Below are 23,362 nucleotides of genomic sequence, written 5' to 3' on the forward strand. Positions count from 1 at the left end.
AGATAATTGCTCCTCGCTGAGACTATCCAGGGGCCGTATTCACGAAGCATCCGTGATTACGGGCGAACTTACGTGACACGTGCGCGGGCTTACGGGTGCTGCGTAAATACGGTCCCAGGAATGGCATACGGTAGCACGATGCCTGGAAAAAATTGTGCTACATGTAGTACTAAAACTACTTTGATGGACAGTTTTTGCAAAAACGTATAGATTCCTCATGCTAATGTAATTGAATATCAATGAATTGTTATTTAAATGCAAAGAACTTTGACCGATAAATGAAATATGATTTCTTTGTGAAATTATGGAAATGCATTCATGAACTCACATGTTAACTTTGTTTTGTATTGTAATAAATTGTTTTCTTTCAAGAGCTAAACGCTGATTTAATTGCTGTCTGCTTTGTCTGATGCCACTAGGCAGGCTCGTACACAGCCTCTACTTTGTCTTTTTGGTGGGTACGAATTTAGAGAGGGTGAAACCGCCGTAGGTGCGAAGCTCCTTTAGGGGTGTTTAGGGGGCCTCCCCCAAGAAAATTGCACCCAACGCACCCCCTGGGTACAGGCCTGCTAGGCCAATTAAATTGGTTACATGCCTATCTACACTTCCGATTCAGTCACCATGATCGTAGCCGGAAAACAGGGAAGCAACTGGCAGGAAATCATATGCCCGAACCGTGGGCTACGGCAGCGGTGGATCCAGAGTCCAATTTGGAAGGACTTGTCACATCCCGAGAGGACACTAATATTAGGTGTATTCCCGCACCAAATCCTCTTGGATCCGCCCACCTGTACGCTCATGATTTTAAACGTTATTGAACCGTTAGATGAGGTGAAATACATAATGAAAATACTGGGTACTCAAAGTACTCATATCACCTAAATGTATCCTGATAAAAAAGTTTAGTATAGAATCTGCACTTTCTGTCCCGTAATCCAACGACTGTGAGACCCGTCGAACAGTCCTTCATGGCGGTTTAAAGACTAGTTTTGAATAGTAAGAAATGAATTTTTAAGTCTACCCCTTCGAAAAACTGTGTTGATAATGCTATTGAAAGTCTCTCTTGCATTTAGTCACATAAAAAGACTTGTTTTTAACCTATCCGGCCCGCGCGGCTACGAGTCCACAGCAGGTTGAGCGGCAAGGCTATAGTGGCAGGCGAGGATTACGTGCTTGAGCTTGCGATTGATAGATGGCGACACAATATAAACCCGGAAGCTATTGACCTGTCAAACGCGGAATGAGATGTTGTTGTGGCTGCTGTTGATGCTGTTCACTGCACCATGCCCGGTTATGCGGTCTTATCGGGAATATGATAATCGGATTTTTTCAAAGGACCACAGGGGCGCCTCAATTGGCGATTGTGACGGCATGGAATTGCGGATACTCCACGGCCAACAAAAAGAAGAGGTAGGCTAAAATCTTCAAAATGATTCTCACTTCGTCTCACTCTAACTCCGACTCCAGTCCAGTGGTAGTAGTAGTGAGAAAGTACTTCATTTATTGACAACATTTTCATTTGTATTGTTGAAATGTGTTTTGCTATGGTTATTTTTATTTTGCCAGGATTATTCTAGTTAATTCAAGCGATTACTCTGATTCAGACTGCCCGGCCTATGTAGTTTTGCTCCACTGAGGTGCATGACTAAAAAAAAGTATGAGGCAATAGAGAAAATAGAGCAGAAAATTCAGGCCCAGAAATTCAGTATTTTAACCAAAGGTAGCATATTTTTAGCGTAATGTCATCCCACTAGACCAGCAGTCTCAAACCACTGAGTCACATGCTTAAACTAAGGCGCCTTTTAGTACTAAACTTAATTTTAGCCCATAAAACAACCTTTATCATCTTTTCAGCCTTAAATAAATCCTTGTCCTATCTTCACCTAACACTAATTCTGATGATATTATTGTTATTTTTATTAGTCTAATTAGGCTATATATATAGCCTATAGAGGGTGCGAAAATAACATTTACTTAAAAAAATCATTTGACTCTTCTAGTGCATCCATATATTAGGCCACTATAGGCCAATACATGTACATTCAGATTGAAGTTATTATGGATGTCTTGGATAGTGACGTAAAAATTTCTCCAGCATGCAAAATGTAGGTGCCAAAACACCAACACACAGGGATACCGAAAATCTTCTTGAAATATCATCCATTTTGGTGTGCCATAGGCTAGTACCTAACAAAGAATTGATAAGGGCTTACTGGTAAAATTTTTATTATACGTTTTGCAGGTTTAAACAAACACATTTGTGCAGATGTCGCATGGCCGAGGCAGGGCTGGCAGTTGGAAGGACCAGCGCAAACAGACCATTGAACGAGGAAAGGGTCGAACTGAAAGCTCCTCAGACCATGATATACGCAGAAGGGTGGTCAGAGTAGACAGTGAAACCCAAACCCATCAATCTACACTACAATCCACTTATAATAATCAAAGCTACACGTGTTGTAAATCTCGAAGAGGTAGTGTTCTCGAGATGGGTATCAAAAACATGGAAGTCATTGATGAAGACACTATTATTCAGACAGTCGAAATATTAAAACGGCCTGGACAGACTTTGGGTTTTTATATTCGCGAAGGGAATGGCATTGATAAGTTCGATGGCGTTTTTATATCGCGTATAGCAACTGGTAGTGTCGTCGAGAATAATGGTTTACTTCGAATAGGTGATGAAATTCTGTCTGTAAATACGGTCGATGTTGGTAATGTGAGTTTAGATGATGTTGTGATATTGATGTCTATACCAAAAAAACTAATACTGAAAATCCGAACTCGCCGATCATCGACAAAAAATGCCTCCTGTCCTAGTTTATCCACTCTTGATCAAGACGAACCTCCCGTAGTCATCGTTAAAAAGGGTCGTTCATCATCTGCGACCGCGCTCGAGATCACCGAACGTTGCCCTGGTGAATTGACTAGAGATACGTCGGTTCAGTATGATTCTGCTGGAATTTATGGAACTTCTCGCGCGAGGGGATTTCCTAGTTATTTACGAAGGGCTGAGCTCTATGGAACTGACATACCAGTTGATGGTACGGTGGATTTAAGTCCATCGTCGAAAGCGATACAGACCAAGAGTTCAGCTGATTATGGAACGCAGTTTGGACCTGGTCAGTCCTATATCGATTATAGCCCTCGACCATCTCGTTCACGATCTCGCTATGCGAAAGATTACGTCGAAATAAATCTAAAAAGAGATTATTCGTCTGATTCGGAGGTGCGAACATATGCAGAACGAAGGATCCACGATGGACAGGGTATTTACGCCGCGAAACACCAAGATCTGCGGCAAGTTGTTACTGATGATGAGGATTCTTACGGATACGCATCTCGACTTTCTGATGTAGCACGTGTTAAGCAATCAAAGTACAAACCGGTCTCTCCTGAGAAATATAACTCTGATCTGGATACCTATGGCAGTAAGAAACTAGGTTCTGTGACTGCCCTATCTGATTCTGAAGCAGGTTATGTATCGAGTATCAGCGCTGTCGATGCAGAGGGGAGGAGCAATTCTCTACCGCGAATGGATGGCGGTGAGAGTAATGATGAAATTCGTCATTGGCTGAGAAAATTTGATACGCTGTCTCATGATTTGGAGGAAGAACTAATAACAACTGAAAAAAATACTGCTCAAGGTAAGACTTTAGATAGCCGTATAGCGCATGCATTCAATTAGGTCTATAACTTTACCTGAAATTTTGTGACCTCTTCCAATTAGCACTATCAAGTTATAGGGATCAAACATGCGTATCGTAATGCATATGCGTGACTTGTAGACTTTCTGACTAATCTCATGGCTTTTTAGGAAAAAAGAACATTGATAAAACTAACGGGGACATGAACTTCTCAAATTTTTGGAAGACATGCTGTTATACCTCGTTCTAAATCATGTAGTCCTAATGTATCTACAAATCGAAAAGTGGTTTAGATGACACTATGCAAATTTCTTTGAAGAATTTAGCGCTTTAAGCACCCATTGGCCTTTAAACCATTGACTAGGCCTACTAGAAATTTCTAAAATGTACTCAGAAATCAAATGATTTCTGATAAGAGTAGAATGTCTGTCTCTACTATTCTTCAGGTGCGCCTACGTAAAACCTATGTTGCGGGAAAGCACGCCGACATAAAAGAATAAATGATGAACTGAGGTTTTTTTGTAAAAAGCTTTTGGTACATTTAGAATTATGGATTTATCGAAGTTACGTAGTTAGTGTATTGTTTCAATGAAACACGAGTCAGTTTATTGAACCACTGTCAGGTCTCCTAGAACATCGTAATAATTGCTCGGTGATGATACAATGCAAACTGGGTATTTCATCTCCAGCAATCTATCAAATCACAATGATTCTCTCATTCATTATGTGCATTCAGGGTTTTGTATTTGTCTCGATGAAGAATTGATGCTCTAAACTAAACCTATATAATGTCCTCAAGTCTGAATTAACGGCGCTATCTTAGTTCATTAAGATGTGCGTTCTTGTCACATTTATCACCGATTTGCTGGTTTTTAATGGCTCACTCAAATCCTGGTTAATCATTGTGTTAGTTAATCCAAATATATGGGTAGGTTTCAAGTATGCGTTAGATAGGCCTATATTAGACATGTTATATATTATATTTGCTTGTATAAAGTTAATCAATCTCTGGTCTAGTTCAGCTAATTCATTTTGATAATATCCCCTGATAAATGAAAAAATTGAATGACTGGGAATTTACTTTGCTCTTCCCACTTATCAAGAAATTAATCAATAAACAGGACATTTGCTGTGTATCTGAGATTTTGAACTGTGTCGGACAATCTTTAAATGGATTCTTTGAGAAAAAGTAAGTCTACCTGTACGGTCAAGGTGGATCCAGAAATAGTTACCTTCACATATTTAAGTACCTCATTCAACAGAGCCAATAATGCTTCAATTATTAGCTAATATAAGCCGTGATCATATAAGCGTTTTGGGTCCATGCCTATTTGCCCCGGCCAAATTTGGCCTGAACAAAATGTTGGACCAGGCCCAAGCCAAATTTTAGCACGGGACATAAGTAGACATATGACTATGTTTCAATTGCAACTGGTTCCAGAAATGACTCTTCCTTCGTTTAAGCATTGTTTAATATCAAGTGAGTGGTTTGTGTGTGAACGCGCTTTCTAATTCGGCCTTTCTAATTCGGCACAGGCTAAATTTGGCTCGAGCCTGATCCGTGCCAATTTGGCCTGGGCCGAAGTGTCCCGTGTTATCTACTATATAGTATTACTACATAAAGCTTGAGGTACCAAAATAATAGATTTAATCCAAAATTATAATGCACAGATCAACTCATGTAATCATGTAATCACTTCTCATTTTTTCTCCCGCCCTGAGTCCTGCTAAGCTTGAGCTGAAAATTTGGTTAATTCCTCTGTATAACCATTGGATTGCAGACTAAATACCGATGATAACAAATCAATATTTGATTGCGGACACGGATCATGGCACTAATAGCTGTGGGTCGGTTTATACTAGCGCTGGCAAGATGATATGGCTTACGGAGGAATTCACCCTCACACTGGTTGATCAATATTGGGGAGTCCATCTAAATAAAAGCTTATAAATACATCCAACGACTCGGAATGGAAATTGATTATACGTAACTATGGGAAATGATGAACATGAGTGTAGTATATACTAATTACATCATGTGGGGTATAGTGCTGTATCTGAGTCTATTCGGCTAATTTCACAAAAACTATCCATTGATGTATTGTATTTGAAACATGTATGATACCGGTACATCGATTAGGATGATACGAAATAAATGTCATTCATGATATTGTTATTATGTTAATGATAGATTGTAATTAATAAAGCTACCCACAGGCTCGTATTGATCCGTAGATCGATACACATCAGCGACATTGATTTTAGATCAATTGATATTTAAATATATACAGGTTCCATGCATTCTGAGATTTAAAATGGCCTTGGACTCTAAATAAAGTTGACACGCCTTGACTTATTGTTATATATCTCTCAAGTTTCAAAGTGGGATTGTTTTAGATGTTTATTCACTTTTGGATCAAAATTGATAAATGCTTCCTACAACTAGGCCTATATCAGCTAGGAATAGTCTAGGGGTCACATATGTAGTAGTGGGTGGTGTATGTATTGTGCAAATCGATTGATATGAATCACTTTTTGTAGTTATTAATTATAGGAGCGTACATACACCAGGTACAATGATGAGTACCACCAGTTGTAATATTACGTTAATATGTGTATGCTGTATATGGAAATCATTGATTTCTGGATGCTGATGATGGAGAGTGGAACGCACTTAATATGTAATCTGAAATAAATGTTCGATCTGTTATGTACAGTTTATGACGACATAGTTTTCGTATATGGATACATGCACCTCGTTGTAGGCTATGTGGGGTGTCACTATTAGGTTAGGTACGCGTACCAGTGTCACAGTGTCACAGTCAGATCACGGATTGCTTCTTAATTGCAGTGATTTTAAAGACAGCAATCCGAATTTCCAGCGTTGCAACCCACCGTACCTGCATTCATTAAACATCAGTCTCAGTTTTGTCCCTTACTTAATCATTAGATGAGTTTGATGCAATTTGAAATCATTTCGATGTATAGGCTAGTCATTAACTGTTACATTTATCAGTTAGTCTGATATGATGTAGAGACGATCCATACAGGATTCTTATGCCCAGAAATTATCAGTATAGTCAGTCAAAAAAGTGCCTAGAAAATACCTCTGGGTGGTGTTTATGTGTATCAAGGGATAGACTTTCAGAAAAAACTTGTTTCCCCACCAAACATTTGACCTCTGGGGTCAGGGGAAAGTCATTTAGGGGTCAAACCCCCAAAATGTTTAGTATTGTTCAAATGAATTCAGAGCATTTTTGTCAGCAGTCAACGTTGATATTGTGCATTTGTCGCGCTATGCGAATTGCTTGGTGTATTTAGTTGGTTGATGGTTGTTATGAGATATGAATTCCCTGTACTGCACCTGATCTTGCCACCTGCCAATTACATGATGTTTTGAGGCATAAACAGTGGATGTCGTTCAGCAAATCTTCTTGCGTTATATCAAATAGATGACACGCTGCGTCCCTCCTGATGTTAATATAGCTGAGTCTAAAAACTATTAATTGCACTTGTTTGATGAAATGATTTCCATATACAACAAGTCAATAGCTGTAGCTGTCTGTACTTGAGACGTCAGATTGATGATTTCTCTAATTAAAAAATGTACTCTCACTCCATATGCTGTCAAGAATGATATTAGAAATGGAATATGCGACAAAAATCAATCCTCTAAATGGGATGCATTCCAAGTTTAAATGTCTTTTGATGACCATCATGTTATAGATTTTGCTTCATTTTAGAAAGCGTTTATGGTGAAACTGATACCGTGGATAAAGTTTTAACTTTTTCACAATTTTGTCTTTCAGATATATATTCATATCCTATCAAAGTTGGTGATACTGTTAAGAAGGAATGTTATACATCAGAAGAATACTCATCATGGGCCCATCTTAAGGCATCACCTGGTATGCAGAGGAAATCATTATCCCATCAGAACGAACACCCGAAAATCGTCCGACAGTGGAGTGCCGATTCATCGCTACTGCATCATCCTGGTGAACCTGTTGACCATCCAAGTAGCGTAAGTGATAATCCTCAGGAATATCGACCGCCTGCCCAGCTAGCTAACCAGCCGATATATGGCCGCACTCCAAAAATCAGCAGATCCTATAGCAGCACAACAACACCGAAAGTGAAACCGCAAGAGCCTGAACCATCATCGAAAGGTCTTCCTCAGTATTTAACCCGTATGCGGGATTTGCATTTAACACGGAAACCGGTCCAAGTGAAAACCGAGGAGCACGTGACTTACAGGACGGAGCGACGTACCAAACATCATCACGATGACAAAACGAAAGGCGTCGATGGATTGTTGTCCGTTTATATTCTCTCTGGACACGGTCTGAAATCATCCAGTACAATGTTACGTGATCTGTACTGCATTGTCGAAATCGACACCGTAAATAAAGCGCGTACAATGATCAGAACTGGTGCTGTCACCTTCGACTGGGATGAACCTTTTGATCTCGATCTCGATAATTCAAAGGAGTTAGTTTTTCTTATATATAACTGGGACCCCAACAATCGTCATAAACTGTGTTTTTATGGTGTGATTAATCTACCTTTTTTACTGCAGTGTGGCAAGAACCACAAGCTTGCACTTAGATTAGAGCCAAAAGGTATTTTGTATTTAGAACTTGCATATAAAGAACCTGCTGAACTTTTACAGCGTATACCCTCATTACATAAAACTGCTTTGTTTGGCGTTGATCTCGAAGTTGTCGTGCGGCGAGAAAAATCTGGTCTCAGAATACCAATAATTGTCAAGAAATGCATCGACGAAATTGACCGGCGTGGTTTGGATGTAATCGGAATTTACCGATTGTGCGGTTCTGCTAAACGTAAGGCTCAACTTAAAGATGAATTTGAGAGGAATACAAGGAGTGTGGACTTATCACCAATCAGTGTCTCTGATATTAACGTAATAACAGGTATGTACGCACTAGCTGTGCAAATCCTTTCGAAATCCTCATTTCAGGCAGTTGAGATGGAAATTCTGGATGGATCAGTAATGCTCTTGTAATTATCTCCTGTATTTAACAGGACTCGGTGTAATTAGAAATTCGTGTTTCCTTACTACCTGATACTTAATTGTAGTGTGTCGCTTGATGCCTTGAAGATGTATAGATTTTGTATCGGCTTAGCGAATCTAGTATCATCAATAACATTTTCACTGACAAGCCTACAGATAGGACCTTCCTGAAGATATTAGCTTTGCTTTCAAGATATTCAAGATTTCACTGTAGTTCAATGAGAAATGTGTCCGAAGGGCTTGCTTTTTAAGTAGGCCTATTTCTCTAAATGCGTTTGGTTTTTATTTCACGATAGCAGCTAGAGATGATATATACAGACTAATAGTTAGCTTTTATTACTTTCGCCACCATTGGGCAAATAACTATACCTGCCAAACTGGATTCCAGTGTGATTGGTTCAAATAGATTTGTTTTGTATATATATATATATATATATATATATATATATATATATATATGTAAGGTTTTGTATAGTTTCATTGAACATCAATTTCCCATTTTACATGATTATCACACACAATAATATAGTCGCTCAGACTATATTATTGTGTGTGATAATCAATCATTGCATGGTAAGACTGTTCTTTTTTGTTTGAATTCTGTAATACTGATCCGTCATCTGATAGAATATAAGCTTGTCATTAATAATGTTGCCCAAAAGGAACATTAATTATATATTGGCCAAACTTGATGTTGTGTCCAGCCAAGATCAGACATATTAGTTCATCGTAATACTCATATAGGCGTACATTTTATTTTTTCTTTTAAATTGTTATATCCCCTGAACAAAGTGGGCATGAGGGATATTGTGGTTTTGGCCATGTGCACAAAAAGTTTGTTTTACCATGATAACATCCAAGATGCCTGACTGGTGGGCCGCCTTTGATTCCAAAAATGTGCACTTAAAGTCTATAACTGACAATTTATTTCATATAATTGCAATGATATCTTGTGAATTTATTAATTATTTTTCTTGCGAATCAATTAATGTACAGGGAATAACCACAGAGAAGCCAAATTACTAGTAGCAATCTGAAACAAAAACTAATGTTGATGCTGGACGCGGGCTTGTGAGGTTATTTTGAGGATGTCTGGGGGGATAAACATGTGTTCAACAAAGCGAACGCAAAACTCTAGGTTAACAGTTGTTTTGAAAACGTAAAAATAGTCATCATATGTAGTGAATTGTTCGATAGAACTCTTCACTCCTGTGGCAATATCGATGCTGTCATTCAATGCAGACTTTGAATTACAACGCATTGAATTCTTCCCGTGTAAAAGTGAATATTGTCGGAGCGCATGGCGTAATTTATTCTATTAGATCTGAGCTATTTGATTGATGGTGCTGGATTTTGTAAAGGAATTTTTTAAGCCGATGCAATTTAGAAGGATATAAAGGGGCAGGTATATGAACGCTCATTTTTCATCATTATGAAGTTTATATCCGCCTATGTACTTAAACGTACAGGTATGTTGAAAGCCTACTAATCTATGATGTGAATATCATATCGAGGCACCTATCTTTTGAAGCGCATTATCGTTTTATAGTATATAAACCAGTGTTTTACTATACCCATTCAAGGTGCACATTTTGTGTGATTTGATCATTGTCACCTGGAATCTGTGTTTGATTCAATTTAGATAAATCTCCATTAGTGGATACTCTCGCTTTTAACTGATGACTGTCTTACAACGATTATATCAGCATCTGTCATCTGGTGGCTTTTAGAGTAAGCGTGGCTGGATCATCCACCCCGCTGCTGTTCCGTGAGAAACGTATCTTTAATCTTCACCATGAAATGATATATCTAAGTGCATTTTCTCGGTATCTCTGTCACATGCCATCTGGTGTGACGTGATAGGGACTGCCTTCTGGCCCGTCAGTCTACTATGCCATTTTCAGATAGCGGGATTGCCAGTTTGCTTGTACGCTCTACTTACTGTAACTAATGTTATGTTGCAAGAATCATATGATTGATTAGATGCTGTTTGAAAGATGCTCAGAGATTTATGCTTTGATAATGGTTATAAACAGCGATGTTTACCATTATGGAACCGATTAATTAGTCCATGGCAGATGGGATATGATATTGACCTAATTTTCATATGTTACCGGATGATATTAATCCGGCCTAGCTTATTGTAGAGTACATCAGATTGGTCAATAAGCTCCTGGATAAAGGACTTCAAAAACTTGCCATGATATGTTTCCGTAATCAGTGACAACCATTTCACTTCATGTAATTATTTAAATTATTAAATAGATATTGTTAATGTGATAATGAAATTTTATTTGCATTGCATCGAATAACAAAGTGGTTTGATTTACGAGTAAATGAGCCGGATTTATAAGATGAATGAATATTTTATGCGGCAGAAGTTAATTGATTCATAAAACAATTAGTGTCTGCAACAGAGACAATTTTGATATGCATGTCAATTGCTTCAACGCTATATCATCAATTCTCCACTACTTTCATTTGGCAAAATTGATTTGTTCTGACATGAAACAGCGAGGAATTTCCTTTTGCAGCTTTTTATGTTTCATTTAGTTTTAAGACAGCTTATGCGCAAAGCTGATGTTGATTTCCATTGATGTTTTAGGTTTTGATCTTAAACTTGTTGTCACTGCGTTTGTAATCAGGATATTTCTGACAGATTTTATATTAATTTATGGTACTCCTTTGATGCTAATTCCAAACTTCAAAACAGTAATAACTAGAAGTGGAAATAAGCTGATCTTGAAATTCATTTTACCAGAGTCTGAGTGGCTCCAAGTATTACGTGAGGGAGCTTGAACCTGTTGTGCGCCATACAAGGACAAATGTCGCACTTTGTGGGGATTCAAATACACTTGCCAATTCTGCTACTAATGGAGAGGAACATGTTCTGGTTAGATTCAACAACGCTGTCAGTAGTATTCTGGTGGTTTGATGAGGAGAGACTTGTATCATTCCAGAATTCATAGCTGTAGGCAGATGATGTACCTGACACTTGGGTGACTCATCCCATGATGAACAATGTCGAAGTTAGATATCATACCTGTACTGATCATTGTATATGTACTACTCGATTAACTGAATAAGGGAGATATCTGAAATTGAGATATCCTCCCAATACATTCATTATCCACGAAGACGTTAAACCCAGAATACCAAAAATATTTCGTAAATGCCAAACCACTATTTTCTCCCTCACTGACCATATTTTTGATTTCTCTAATCAGTTAATCTACACTCGCTCTCATTTATTTTAAGGCCACATCATTGCGTAGGCTGTTATTCTAAAAAGAAACTCTTGATTTCACAGTGAATTCCAATCTAGGCTTCTCCCCAAAATACATTTTCAAAAATTGCTCATAGCATACTCAAACTATCAAAATCCTCTTCATATTGTGGGTTTTTTTAATGAAGATTTCCAGTCATTGAGATGTGCTGTGAATGACATAACCAGAATTAATAACCATACTGTACATGATGTAACAGAATCCTGATAGACAGTGTCCCTATTGGTTGTCCTTACTGGTTGTTCTGTTCTGTTACACAAATCATAGTTATTTCAATATTTGTATTGATGCCATCTAGTACGTCTATGCAGACATTAGGGAGGACTTAGGTTCCATTTTCGTCAGTGGTACCGATTATGAGGAATTCTCTATAGGTGGATAGATTCCCAGGATAAGTCCTTCCCAGTCTGCGGGTGGTCTTATAACCAATTGTCAATATTGTATGTACAATAAATGGTAGTTTGCTTCTGGAAAGAGGAAATCAATTGTCATCAAGTAGTTTTATATTGTTTATGAAACCCCTATCATTGATTAGCTGTCCTATGATAGATACTTCATCTAGAACAAAGTTTCGTCACAAATACAGAACTTTATCTGTGTTATGAACAATTCATCATTACCTATTTCTCTTCCAAGAATTATGTAATACTTTGTACAGTTGAAATTAATTGTCATCATTGTGTTGAACTCACTCATCTCATGATGTTGCCAACGCCCAGAATTTCATGTTAAGATGATTGTTGATAATATGCAGTTTTACGTGCTCCTTGTAACGGAACTAATGGAACTATAAAGATAGCCATATAGCGGGTAGGCGCCATTGAACACATGAAGTGCATGATATATGGATTAATGATTAATTAATTCTTGACATAGTGGAGTTAGGAAATTTGAATTAACGCTAGGATAACCCAATCTTTATGTTGTTGTACCTCTTGAATTGAGAATTGATTTTAGAATCATTCAATGTTACATACTATTCATTCTTAATGTCCCTGATAGCCAGTATCTGTTCCCGACTTTGAAACTATGGATGTCGTACAAATTGTTAGATTTACTCAACTTTCTCATAAAGTCAGATCATCATTGACACTATCAACAGACATTTAACTGTTCATTACCATGCGCCAGTTATCAATGTTTGACATGATAGAAAATGATAGATTAGTAGTCAGGAAACATGAAGGCAGTTGCTGTCATATTCAGTACTTTCATCCTTATCGAAGAATGTTTTTCAATTGTGAAGTGTTTGATTAATCTGACAGTTTACCTTATGATGGATAAGTGAACTATGGATACCAGAAGGAATATGCCGCCGCTGGAATGGTAGACAAGATTTCTATCACTGTTGTGGCATGTGTCAAGCATTGAGGGAAGTGAAAAAAGTCAAATATAATTCAGCTGATCTGATCAATTTAAGTAACACATTAGTAGTCGCAATCGTATTATTAGTATCCTATCACATTTAAAACAGTCTGTGCTATGAACGTAAATGAATTTCATTGTTGGGCTAGTGTCACCCAATTGCAGATCATCAAGAAATGTCGTGCGTTTGACTGATTCAATATAACATTTTTATTATCAACTTCTGTGGCAGCTGTCATCCAATATCAGTCGACATCAAATTACCAATAAGATTTTTGATGATAACGAAATGACTGTAGGAAGATATGTACACCTAAAGATCGTAGATCTCGAGCATCTCGATCAGGCCAGTTATCGACTTTATATCCATTGCTTGAGATTTACGTGTGTAGCATTCCATTTCAGTGATTATCATTTCAGTCAGGCTTCAGGCGAGCAACTAGGGTGATGTTCTAGTGCATTTGAATCGGTACCTTTCCATTGTTCTCGATCAGTCAAGAAGCTGCCAATGTCCATTACGCTCTTATAGTTTTCACTCGGCAACAGTTTCCTTACATTAACACTCTGAAATGACCACATTCGCATTAATGCGCAGAGTCTGTCATTTTTTTCCTATCATGCATGAGTAAGCCACAAGTAGCATTCACCATGTTGGAAAAAGCCCCTTTTGGCTATTAGTGAGTGTATGTAGCTCGTAGCAAATGTGGCCTAGCTTGTGCTTTCACTTCGGAGATTATAGCAGTTTTTTATTTTACTTCTTGAAATGTTGCTCGGTATTATATTGTTTTTTGTTTCTTCAAGCGAGCTCAACATTTGTCGATTCAATTAATCCGTAAAGCCGGATTTCGCAAACAGCCTTAATGAAATCGAATTAAAAGTGAGCTGCCGTTTCTTTAATCACTGTCAAGTGCACACGATTAATGATTAAAACTTTGCATTAGTGTAATTCCATCTTCGGATCAACTATTGAACGATCATCGTTCTATTATTCGCATTAATTTCGCTGATATAATCTATTTGTGCATTCACGCCCATTCGCATTGGCATCTTTACGAGATGAGCGACTTCGAGAGTCAGTTTGCATCATCAATTCGCGTATGACTTTCAGATGAAGTGGCTGTACAGACATTGAGGTATCAACCAGTCCCATTAATTCGTCACCGTTAATGCAAGGAAAACCACAGTAAATACTAGAAAGTGGCTTATGAGTTGTCCTGAGTTTTTTTTATTATCCACTTGTCACCTGGTCAGTGATCGGATTTGTTGATATTGTTGCGTAGACCGGTAGATCACGCGCTACAAGTTCACCACTCCAGCATGACCTGTTGGAATAATAGCGAACGAACGAAACAACATCTGTCACCATGGCAACAATAAATCCCTTATTCCGCGTGGCAGCAATAGTAGAGTAAAGCTGCGCTCACAACTACGATATTAGGTGAGCATATCATCAGTGTTTAATGCATGATTGATGCAGAGGTCTTGATGAATATGGGAAGCGAAACCTTTACTTGTCAAGTCTTGACGATACGATAAAGGTGTATCTATTGCGCTGTCCAGCTGAAATTGGACACACGTGAATCTGTCAACCAAGTATTGACTCTTGTACGTAGATTTTAAGGCTGATTGCCTGTCACGATTGAAAGAAAAGTCTGTGACATCTCGGCGAGTTTGTCAATGCGATTATCACTCATACAATGGGATATGCAGATCGCTACTGATGAGTCTATCTTGTCACAGAGTGTTTGGCAAGATGCTATTTAGCATGCGAGTAATATTTTTTGAAAGAACAGTCAATAAGACTGTATTGATTGAAGTTTTATTTTACTGTGATATGTTCAGACCATTGAATGTGCTATTGATTATTTTTGATATGAATATTAATGTTGTTCGCATGAAGTTTCATTTAGAAAAAAATTTTGCATAATTTTTGAATTTCGCACTTCAATAGACAATTGGCCACCACACCTAATTTCCGAGAATGCGTAATACTAAATGACTGACTCTTTCAGCTCTTCTGTCTTTTAGATGTCCATGACAGTATCTGTTCTGGATCATGTTACTAAATGGATTTCTAATGAAACATTATCGACTTTGTGAGCCAGTAGTAATGGAACATTGATTCGTTTCTTATACCTTTTTACGTGACATTCGAAAGTAATTGGCACACACATTGGTCACTTATCTCTGCTTAAAATATCCAGTAAACAACACTTAATCATTGTCATGGCTTAGCTTTTTCCTATTTTGACATCTGATTTTTTAAAGCAATCTTTTTCCTATTGTGACATCCGATTCTGCAATTCAACAGAATTTTATTTTTGAAAAACTGATTTATTTCAATATGCTGAACAATTGACGAGGTATCTAGGGATTTCACAAATGTTGAGATAGATTGATAGTGAAGCTTGACGTAGTGAAATGCGCTGCAACTGATCAAATATTTATGTAATTTGGCTTATTGCAGCCAGAGCGGCCGGGGATTATGTTAGACGCTAAATTATTTTGCAGAATCCTTTAGCTCCGATACTTATTGCCAATGCTCATGGGACAACCTTGATATCTATGCTAATACATATTTCAAGACTGGGACTGGATGTACACAGTCAGAGTGTAGCATATATTTTACCGGCATATCCATAGCAATCCCAAAACTATTACAGAAAAATGTTAAATTGAATAATTATGATAAATTAGCGGCAGAAATATGTTGTTTTTACTAGATTTTTATGTTGAGATACTGATACTGTACTCATACTGTTTGTACTAAATTCTCAAATGAAACATTAGCAAATAGTCGGCATCCTATTAATGTGGTGAAAGTTGAGTTAGCATCACATTTTCTCACAAGACACCAGTGATGGATTGATTTTTTTGTCGGTCTTCAGGGATATGCAAAAGCATTCCTCTGTATCAAATCTTTCATATGGATACCAGAAAAAATACTTCAAACTTTGTGCAGTAATTTTTTAAGTGTTTCGTGCTAAATTGTTTGACTGCAGTTCTTGATGTATTTGTGAGATGTCTTCAATATGTCTTCAAAGTGCACGCTAAGGCAATCATCTAGCCGTCATGCAATTCATATATATTAAGTAAATCGAACACTAAAATAGACACCATGGAGAAATTGATGCACTAACTTTCTAACAGAATAATTCCCATAGCTGTCATTCAGAAATCATAAAACTAGAGCACTTTCTCCACGCACAATGTGGAACTGAGAGTTAGGGGAATGGACAGAAACCTTCTATCGCTACTGTAGTTCTCATTTGTTTAGTAACTCAGTAAATATTTTGCGATGGAATTTAGAAATGGAACATTTTTTCACGCTACAATCCGCTCGCCTATCATTAAACTTGCGTGTGGTTCTATGAAACCCATTCATTCCCTTCGATCAATATCTCAACCGTGACATGATTTGCTCTTTATCTATAAATCTTTTGCACAGGTATATGCATTAATCCCATTAGCTATTTCAATTATCATCTTTTTCAGTACCATTAGCTCTGATAAAGCGCTATTATCTAGAATCTTGTAAGTAAATTAAATTGTTTTTATTGTCTCTTTTTTAGGATTGCTGAAAGACTTTCTGCGAGAACTTCCTGAACCACTATTTACCAGTACATTGTATGATATGCTGCTTGACTCGATGAGAGTTTGGTCAACTGAAGATGCTGGCTGTTCAAAATTAATCGGAGGATTCATAGACTGTCTTCCTAAAGTTAACCAGGTACGACGTGTTCATGGAGTCATTTTTAAAACCAGCACCTTGTTGTACAGTGAAGGGAGTGTTTAATTCTGAAGCCTGTATTGTTCGTTTAGAAAGCTCTGAAGCCAAAAATGTGATGTATCTCATCTTTTTGCTCTGCGCGTCAAAGCCGTCGGTTTATTGAACATCATATCACGATAGTCACGTTATATTTTCAACTGTCTAATGAAATGAAAACGCTTTCAATAAACACAGTGGGACTATCATCTGGGGACTAGTTTGAAGTTGTTTGCTAAATACACTGTTTTATATTGCCAGTCCCAGTTGGCTCTTGAATCAATGAATCTCTCACATCCACTTGATTTCTTGCTTTCTCAATTAGCGACTGAAAGCAAAATTCCATCCATCCAGTGAACGAACTGGTTATGTACAGGGGTTTATTTGATGTATGCGGCGTGTTAGTGCATGAATCATAATAATGTAACTGATTTGAACGATTGAACTGTTTTCTATCTAATATTTGCTAAAATTCGAAATTATGTTAAGAAAAAGAATAATGAAAATATTCTACAGCTTTCGTTAGATGGTTGTCTTCAGCAACTTCCAAATAATTCCAATTAGCTTTCTTATCATTTCCCATAACAAATGGTTGTACTTGTACATTATGTACATTCTATATCTGTTGATTTCTATTTTTTGGGCACTACACAGCAAAGCTAAATGCAGTATTCAATCCATATATATTGCTATGTGCTCTACAGATAAATCTTATTGACTATCAACTGCTGTTTAGAAAAAAACTAATTTAGTCATAAATGCTGATGTTGCGATGACAGATTGGCCAAGAAAACATATCTCAGGCAGTTTTCATTCGAACTCAATATTTTTTAGTCATCACCGTGGGAAAATTGGCCAATTAGACAACATGTCCATGATTTGCAGCGAATGCTTATCGATTTTTTACAACCATCATTATAAAAGATATTTTGTTCCCTCAAGGCTGGTCAAAAATGTGCAATGCTTTCATATACTGATTGACTGACGAGAATATTTGACTCGTCGTATCAAATTTCTGTAGAAATTTATTTTTGGCTCTTTAGAAAATCATGACTATTCCAATTGGGCGTTTTGATTTCTTGATTTCTGATGCACCAGGTATGAGGTAAAATTTGACTGTATACCCATCAAATGATTTTCTCTTTGACAAAACGATAGTCAGTGAGCCCTGAATATCGCATTATCACCTACGTGTGTGTCTCGCCTCTGCGGATTTCCTTTCATATGTACTTTCCTTAATATTGATTCATGTTCTTTGACTTTGCATCGTTTACCGCTTTCAACCCCCGTCATTACCTTCTGAGCTGGGCAACACAATTAGGATTTTTTACAGGATGGATCATGTTGATCCCTCGGCTTTGCGAAACAATTATTGGAAAATGGTTGAATTTCTTTCACATCACAATCGCTAAAGGTCGATGTCGATTAATTCAAAGGAAGTTCAATGTATTGATGATTATATTAACCAGTGGAAGGGCTAATTTAATTCTACCTTTGAATAAAAATCATCATAAAAAGACAGTGAATCAATCTTTGAATTCAACAATTTTTAAAGCCTGAAGTGAGATATGGGTTAGGTGTTGCCAAACTTTGCTTTATAAAATATGCACAAGCATACTTGACTATTTGCACATGCGCTCCTACAATATACAATCAAACCTCACATTGCCTGTGCAGATCATGATTTTTATTCAGTTAAGTTATTTGACTCCGAAAGGTAGTTAATACAGAAGATATTGTATTGTGTGAGGATGGTTTTGAAGCAAATATTGATTTAAGACGAAGGCAATAATATTGTATTAGCCTGAATCTCTGAACAAAGATATTATTGAAGTACATGCATAGGATAGGTTATGTTTTGATCTAAATTTTTATTTTTAGGATACAATGGTGACGTTGATAAATCATCTGAAAAGGGTGATGATGAAAAGTGACGTAAATAAGATGACATCTCATAACCTTGCAATCTGTTTTGGTCCTGTGCTAATGTGTCCTGCTCCTACAAGTGCTACAGATATTCAGTCCCCTTTTGACATTGGGAAACAGATTCAGGCTCTTAAGTTTTTGCTTGATATTTGGCCCGAAGGAAAAGGTAATAAGTTCATCCAGCGTAAATGATACCTATCTATGTCTATTGGCTTTATCATTTGTCTAGCATTTTAGGGTGAAAATAATAGGAACCTCTGTCAAAATATATTGCGGCCATTGTGGAACTCTTTTTGTTACATTTCTAGATTCACAGCATGCTCGAATTGAACGCAGTAAATCAATGGAAAGAGCAGTTGAAAAATCTGGTTCCCCAAAACATTCACAAACTAGTGGTTCACCAAAGATTTCCCCGCGTTTGCCGAAAAAAGAATTGAGCTCTACCAGCACAGGTCCATCACACAGTAAATCCGGTGATGCAATATATGCCGAACCGAAACATCGAAGCGTTGAGGAGTCTGAACGGTTGTACATGGAACGAGAATTGAGATTGCGACATGAACAGATGAAAGGAAGACTAGATATAGATCAAAAACAGTCAGATCGTCGAGATCGTAGCTTGCAACGACATGATTATGACCGCGAATCACGGACTAGAGAAAAGACATATGACGACAGGCGATCAAGCTCTCATGAGCCATCTTACGCCGAGGTACGTCGCAGTAAACCACCAGATGCTGTTGAGCAGCGAGGATGTCCAGATGGTGGCGGAGCATCTGTTTCGTCATCAGCTTCTACTACTGAAAAGGACTTGCGGTCGAAGCAGAAAGACTTATTTGCCGAACTGAAACATAAACAGGATTTCGAGTCCCGAAAAACAAAGCAAGATGAAGGTAAACCAAAAGTACCACCAAAGCCACCGCCAAAACCATCTCACTATAGGCAGCCATCGTCGGAATTCAAATTTCGTGATCAAAAGCTATCCTGATAGGTTTTCTTCATTTTAGTATTTTCTTATCTCAACCATTGTCGTTAATTTTTCAGTTGATCAAGCTGATTGTATTTAGTCTCTACGAAATCAACTTGAATGATCACAGGTTATTTTTCATATCCAATTTCTATTGATTTCGAATTTTTGGGATGACTAAGAATTTTATTTAATTCAATAACAATGTGTTGCTGCATTAATGCGTTACCACAACACTGTCCCTATGGATGAAAATCACTACATTTATTTCTATCTGGGAGCTTTTTAGACCATAAATGCTTGTTTACTTTTGGTTGTATGATATTGTTATAGGTTAGGAACATATCACGTTATCGATCATTGTTAGATTATATATTGACAAGAATTTGTACATACAGTACATTTGTGTGTGTGTGTGTGCGTGCGCAATGTTTTGTATTTCACATACTTTCATGGCAATAAGTGAACTTAGGTTTTGAAAATGTCTTGAATTAAAAGGGAAATATTAGTGTGATGCATGTTTTTATACCTGAAGTCAGTAATAAAAACCATCGGGAATTTGACTCAACTCAGGGATCCATGATTGCAACATCTTAAAACATGCTATAATAAACATGTTATATCATGTTTCATGTGTCAACAACATAACAGTCAGAGGGAGAATGTATTTCTTTCTTTGATTATAATTTCTAAGAAATTTCTTGAAAGTTTTGATGTAGTCTATTATTGTGTACTGCAGTTGCAAGATTTATGATCGGCAAATCATTTATATAATAATTAGAGGTTTTTGATAATGATCAAGTCCTGTAAACTTTATCCAAACTACTTGAGCTAAAACGAGTGTGGTTAGTTTTATGCTGTATTCTAGAAAAGGGGAAAGTCTCATAATTCAGTGACAGTGATCTGTATCAGCTCTGGCTTATTGCTGCATTCTCTGAGGACCAGAGTCTTTAGTGGGATTGTGCTAATGGTGTTCAGTCTGAAAGCGTGATCAAAGCTCACACATACCCATACATTCTTGTACCCGTCAACACCACTCCTTCACTTAAAAGTTTCTGACTAATATTTTTCATCGCATAATTGAAGTGACTCAATATACATTGTGGTCAATTGGTTTTTGCCCTCTTAAATGTGGTATGACATAAAGAAGGATACAAAAATTTATGCAGCTATTTGTTTGAGCTTTCAAAATATTTGTATGTAATAAGTAATTGATTTCGTATGGCAGACCTTTCTGTGGCCGTCAATTCGCTTCTACATGAGATTTTTTAGTACTTTCTTTACCCTTGGTTTATTCTAGCACTAGGCTTATATTCATCCCCACTATCATTCTAATGAGGCAAATGTAATCACTGAGTGGCATGTCGCACACTGCTGACATCTATTGGAACATCACTTAATGTTAGAAAGATATTAGAATAATGTTTAATTCATTCTGGACATAATTTTGATCCATTGGATGATTTATTAAGAGAGTCAGTGTTATTGGGCAGTACATCGAATGGACTCATTAGCAAATTGACAAATTTTCTTCATTCTAAAAATTCAGTTAAATCTTAAGTTTTTAATTTTAGGATTGAAACTTACTTTGTATTTTTGTATATGTCTCCTGAAAAATGATCTCACGTATTTACTTTTGCTATGTAATAAATGTACAATATTTGATTGTAAAATCTAAATTTATGAAAAATAGTTGTTATGATATCTAATGTTTTTGCTCTAGAGAAATTTTATCATGCCAATGTCATGTAAATATGTATAACACATTGACAGAAACTAGGTTTTCCGTTATTAGACTGTAACTGTAGACCAATGATATATGTGGACAGGATTATTCTCCACTGCCATTGGACAGAATTTCTGATTAGTCGGGCATTATGATGTGGTAATAACATAATTTTTTTGGGAAATAAAGACCATTTCTCTAGAAAGGCATGATAGGTAGATGTATCTTAAGGCCAATCTACATATGTAAAAAAGCTGGCTTTTTTGGAGCTGTCTTTCTCCAGGTCTGTATTTAGAACTGTGCATCTTCATGATCAACTTGATAAATTGCTGACATGTAAATAGTGAACCTGGTGATTGCTGGAGGACTGATTGCCTATAACTAGGATGCACTACTGCTTAGAAGACAGAACCAGTGTGATAATGATGAATATGAAACATGATGGAACCGCTTTTTCTATGAAGGCTCATAAACACAAGTTTTTTTGTTAAGAGCAACCTTTTGGGGCCTAGTCATGAATTTGCCCCAAAGGAGCCAGCTTTTAGAAAGGTTACTACAATAAATGCGGCACTTTATGGATTGTTTTCTCATGTAGATGCAAAATGCAGGATTTTCTTGTGTAGATTGGCCTCTACTGTACGTTAATATTCCTGGGGTTGTTGTTGCATTTTCAAACAGAAATTTTAGCATAGTCTTTTTTCAAAGATATTTTACCCCGGTGCTTGAAAATTGATCTTTGCTTTTGTTGTTCAGTTTTATCTTTCTAGTCAAGTTATAATGAATTTCATTACACTTTTATCATTGTTTTCTGTTGTTTACATTTTATCAAATGAGTATCAATATCCCATGCATATATGGAATATACATGAATCAATCATAAGTGTAGTTTTACATTTACATGTATTTTTTTGGTGCTACGTTATAAATCATTTTATTTATAGCAGCCTAGTGAAAATCTTCTATTTCATGATCATCACTAACGTGTACTTGGGTAGAATGTTACATTAACTTCAGTGGAATCCAACTCTTATGTAGACATTTCAATGAAAAATGGGATTTGAACCAGACCAATTTCCACGCAGGTTCATTAGTGGAGGTTCTAATATTAAAAGTTTTATCTACAGAAGCGGCATTAGTAGAATTTTGTAGAAATTCTGTTTTAAATAATTATTTATAGGTAACTTGATAATGCTGTTGAATATTAAAGGTTGTAGCCTTATTTCCCTACACTCTCAGTATACATGATTTTTTCTGGGAATGTATGAATTATGGTATAGTTATTACTAGTTAACTGGTTTATGGTGAAATTATAGTGAAGATATGTTAACTCTGCATTAGCTGTAAAAACTTTATTATTTTAATTGTTAATGAAAATATGAAAAAATAGCTAAATATTTTATTGCTCCTGAGTGAATGAGCCTATTTGTGTGTATATGTTATGCATTCCTCAAAAATAGTAATCGAAATTTGTTCTAGCAAAAATTGAAAATAAAGAATATTCTCAGTGGTGGAAATTTGGATGTGTTTAATTTTTTATCTGGTGTCGTTGAATTAGTGCTCTGACTCAATTGTTCAAGAATAAATCAATGAGGTTTCCTGGCTAGGAAATCATAACATCGGGAGGTACTTGACACTATTGATAAAAT

The 23,362-nt window shown here is 36.8% G+C and overlaps 1 protein-coding gene across 1 annotated transcript; it reads left to right on the forward strand.

The window, feature by feature from the left end:
• The first annotated feature begins 1,216 nt into the window (after positions 1-1,216).
• LOC141899869 (rho GTPase-activating protein 100F-like) lies at positions 1,217-23,223 on the forward strand. Its single transcript, XM_074786461.1, has 6 exons — positions 1,217-1,410; positions 2,243-3,644; positions 7,454-8,578; positions 16,904-17,061; positions 18,979-19,189; positions 19,332-23,223. Exons 2-6 carry the CDS (start codon positions 2,267-2,269, stop codon positions 20,009-20,011), a joined length of 3,552 nt encoding a protein of 1,183 aa, XP_074642562.1. The 5' UTR covers positions 1,217-1,410; positions 2,243-2,266; the 3' UTR covers positions 20,012-23,223.
• Positions 23,224-23,362: the final 139 nt, after the last annotated feature.

The sequence above is a fragment of the Tubulanus polymorphus genome, chromosome 2, assembly GCF_964204645.1.
Source record: "Tubulanus polymorphus chromosome 2, tnTubPoly1.2, whole genome shotgun sequence".
Lineage (NCBI taxonomy): Eukaryota > Metazoa > Nemertea > Palaeonemertea > Tubulaniformes > Tubulanidae > Tubulanus > Tubulanus polymorphus.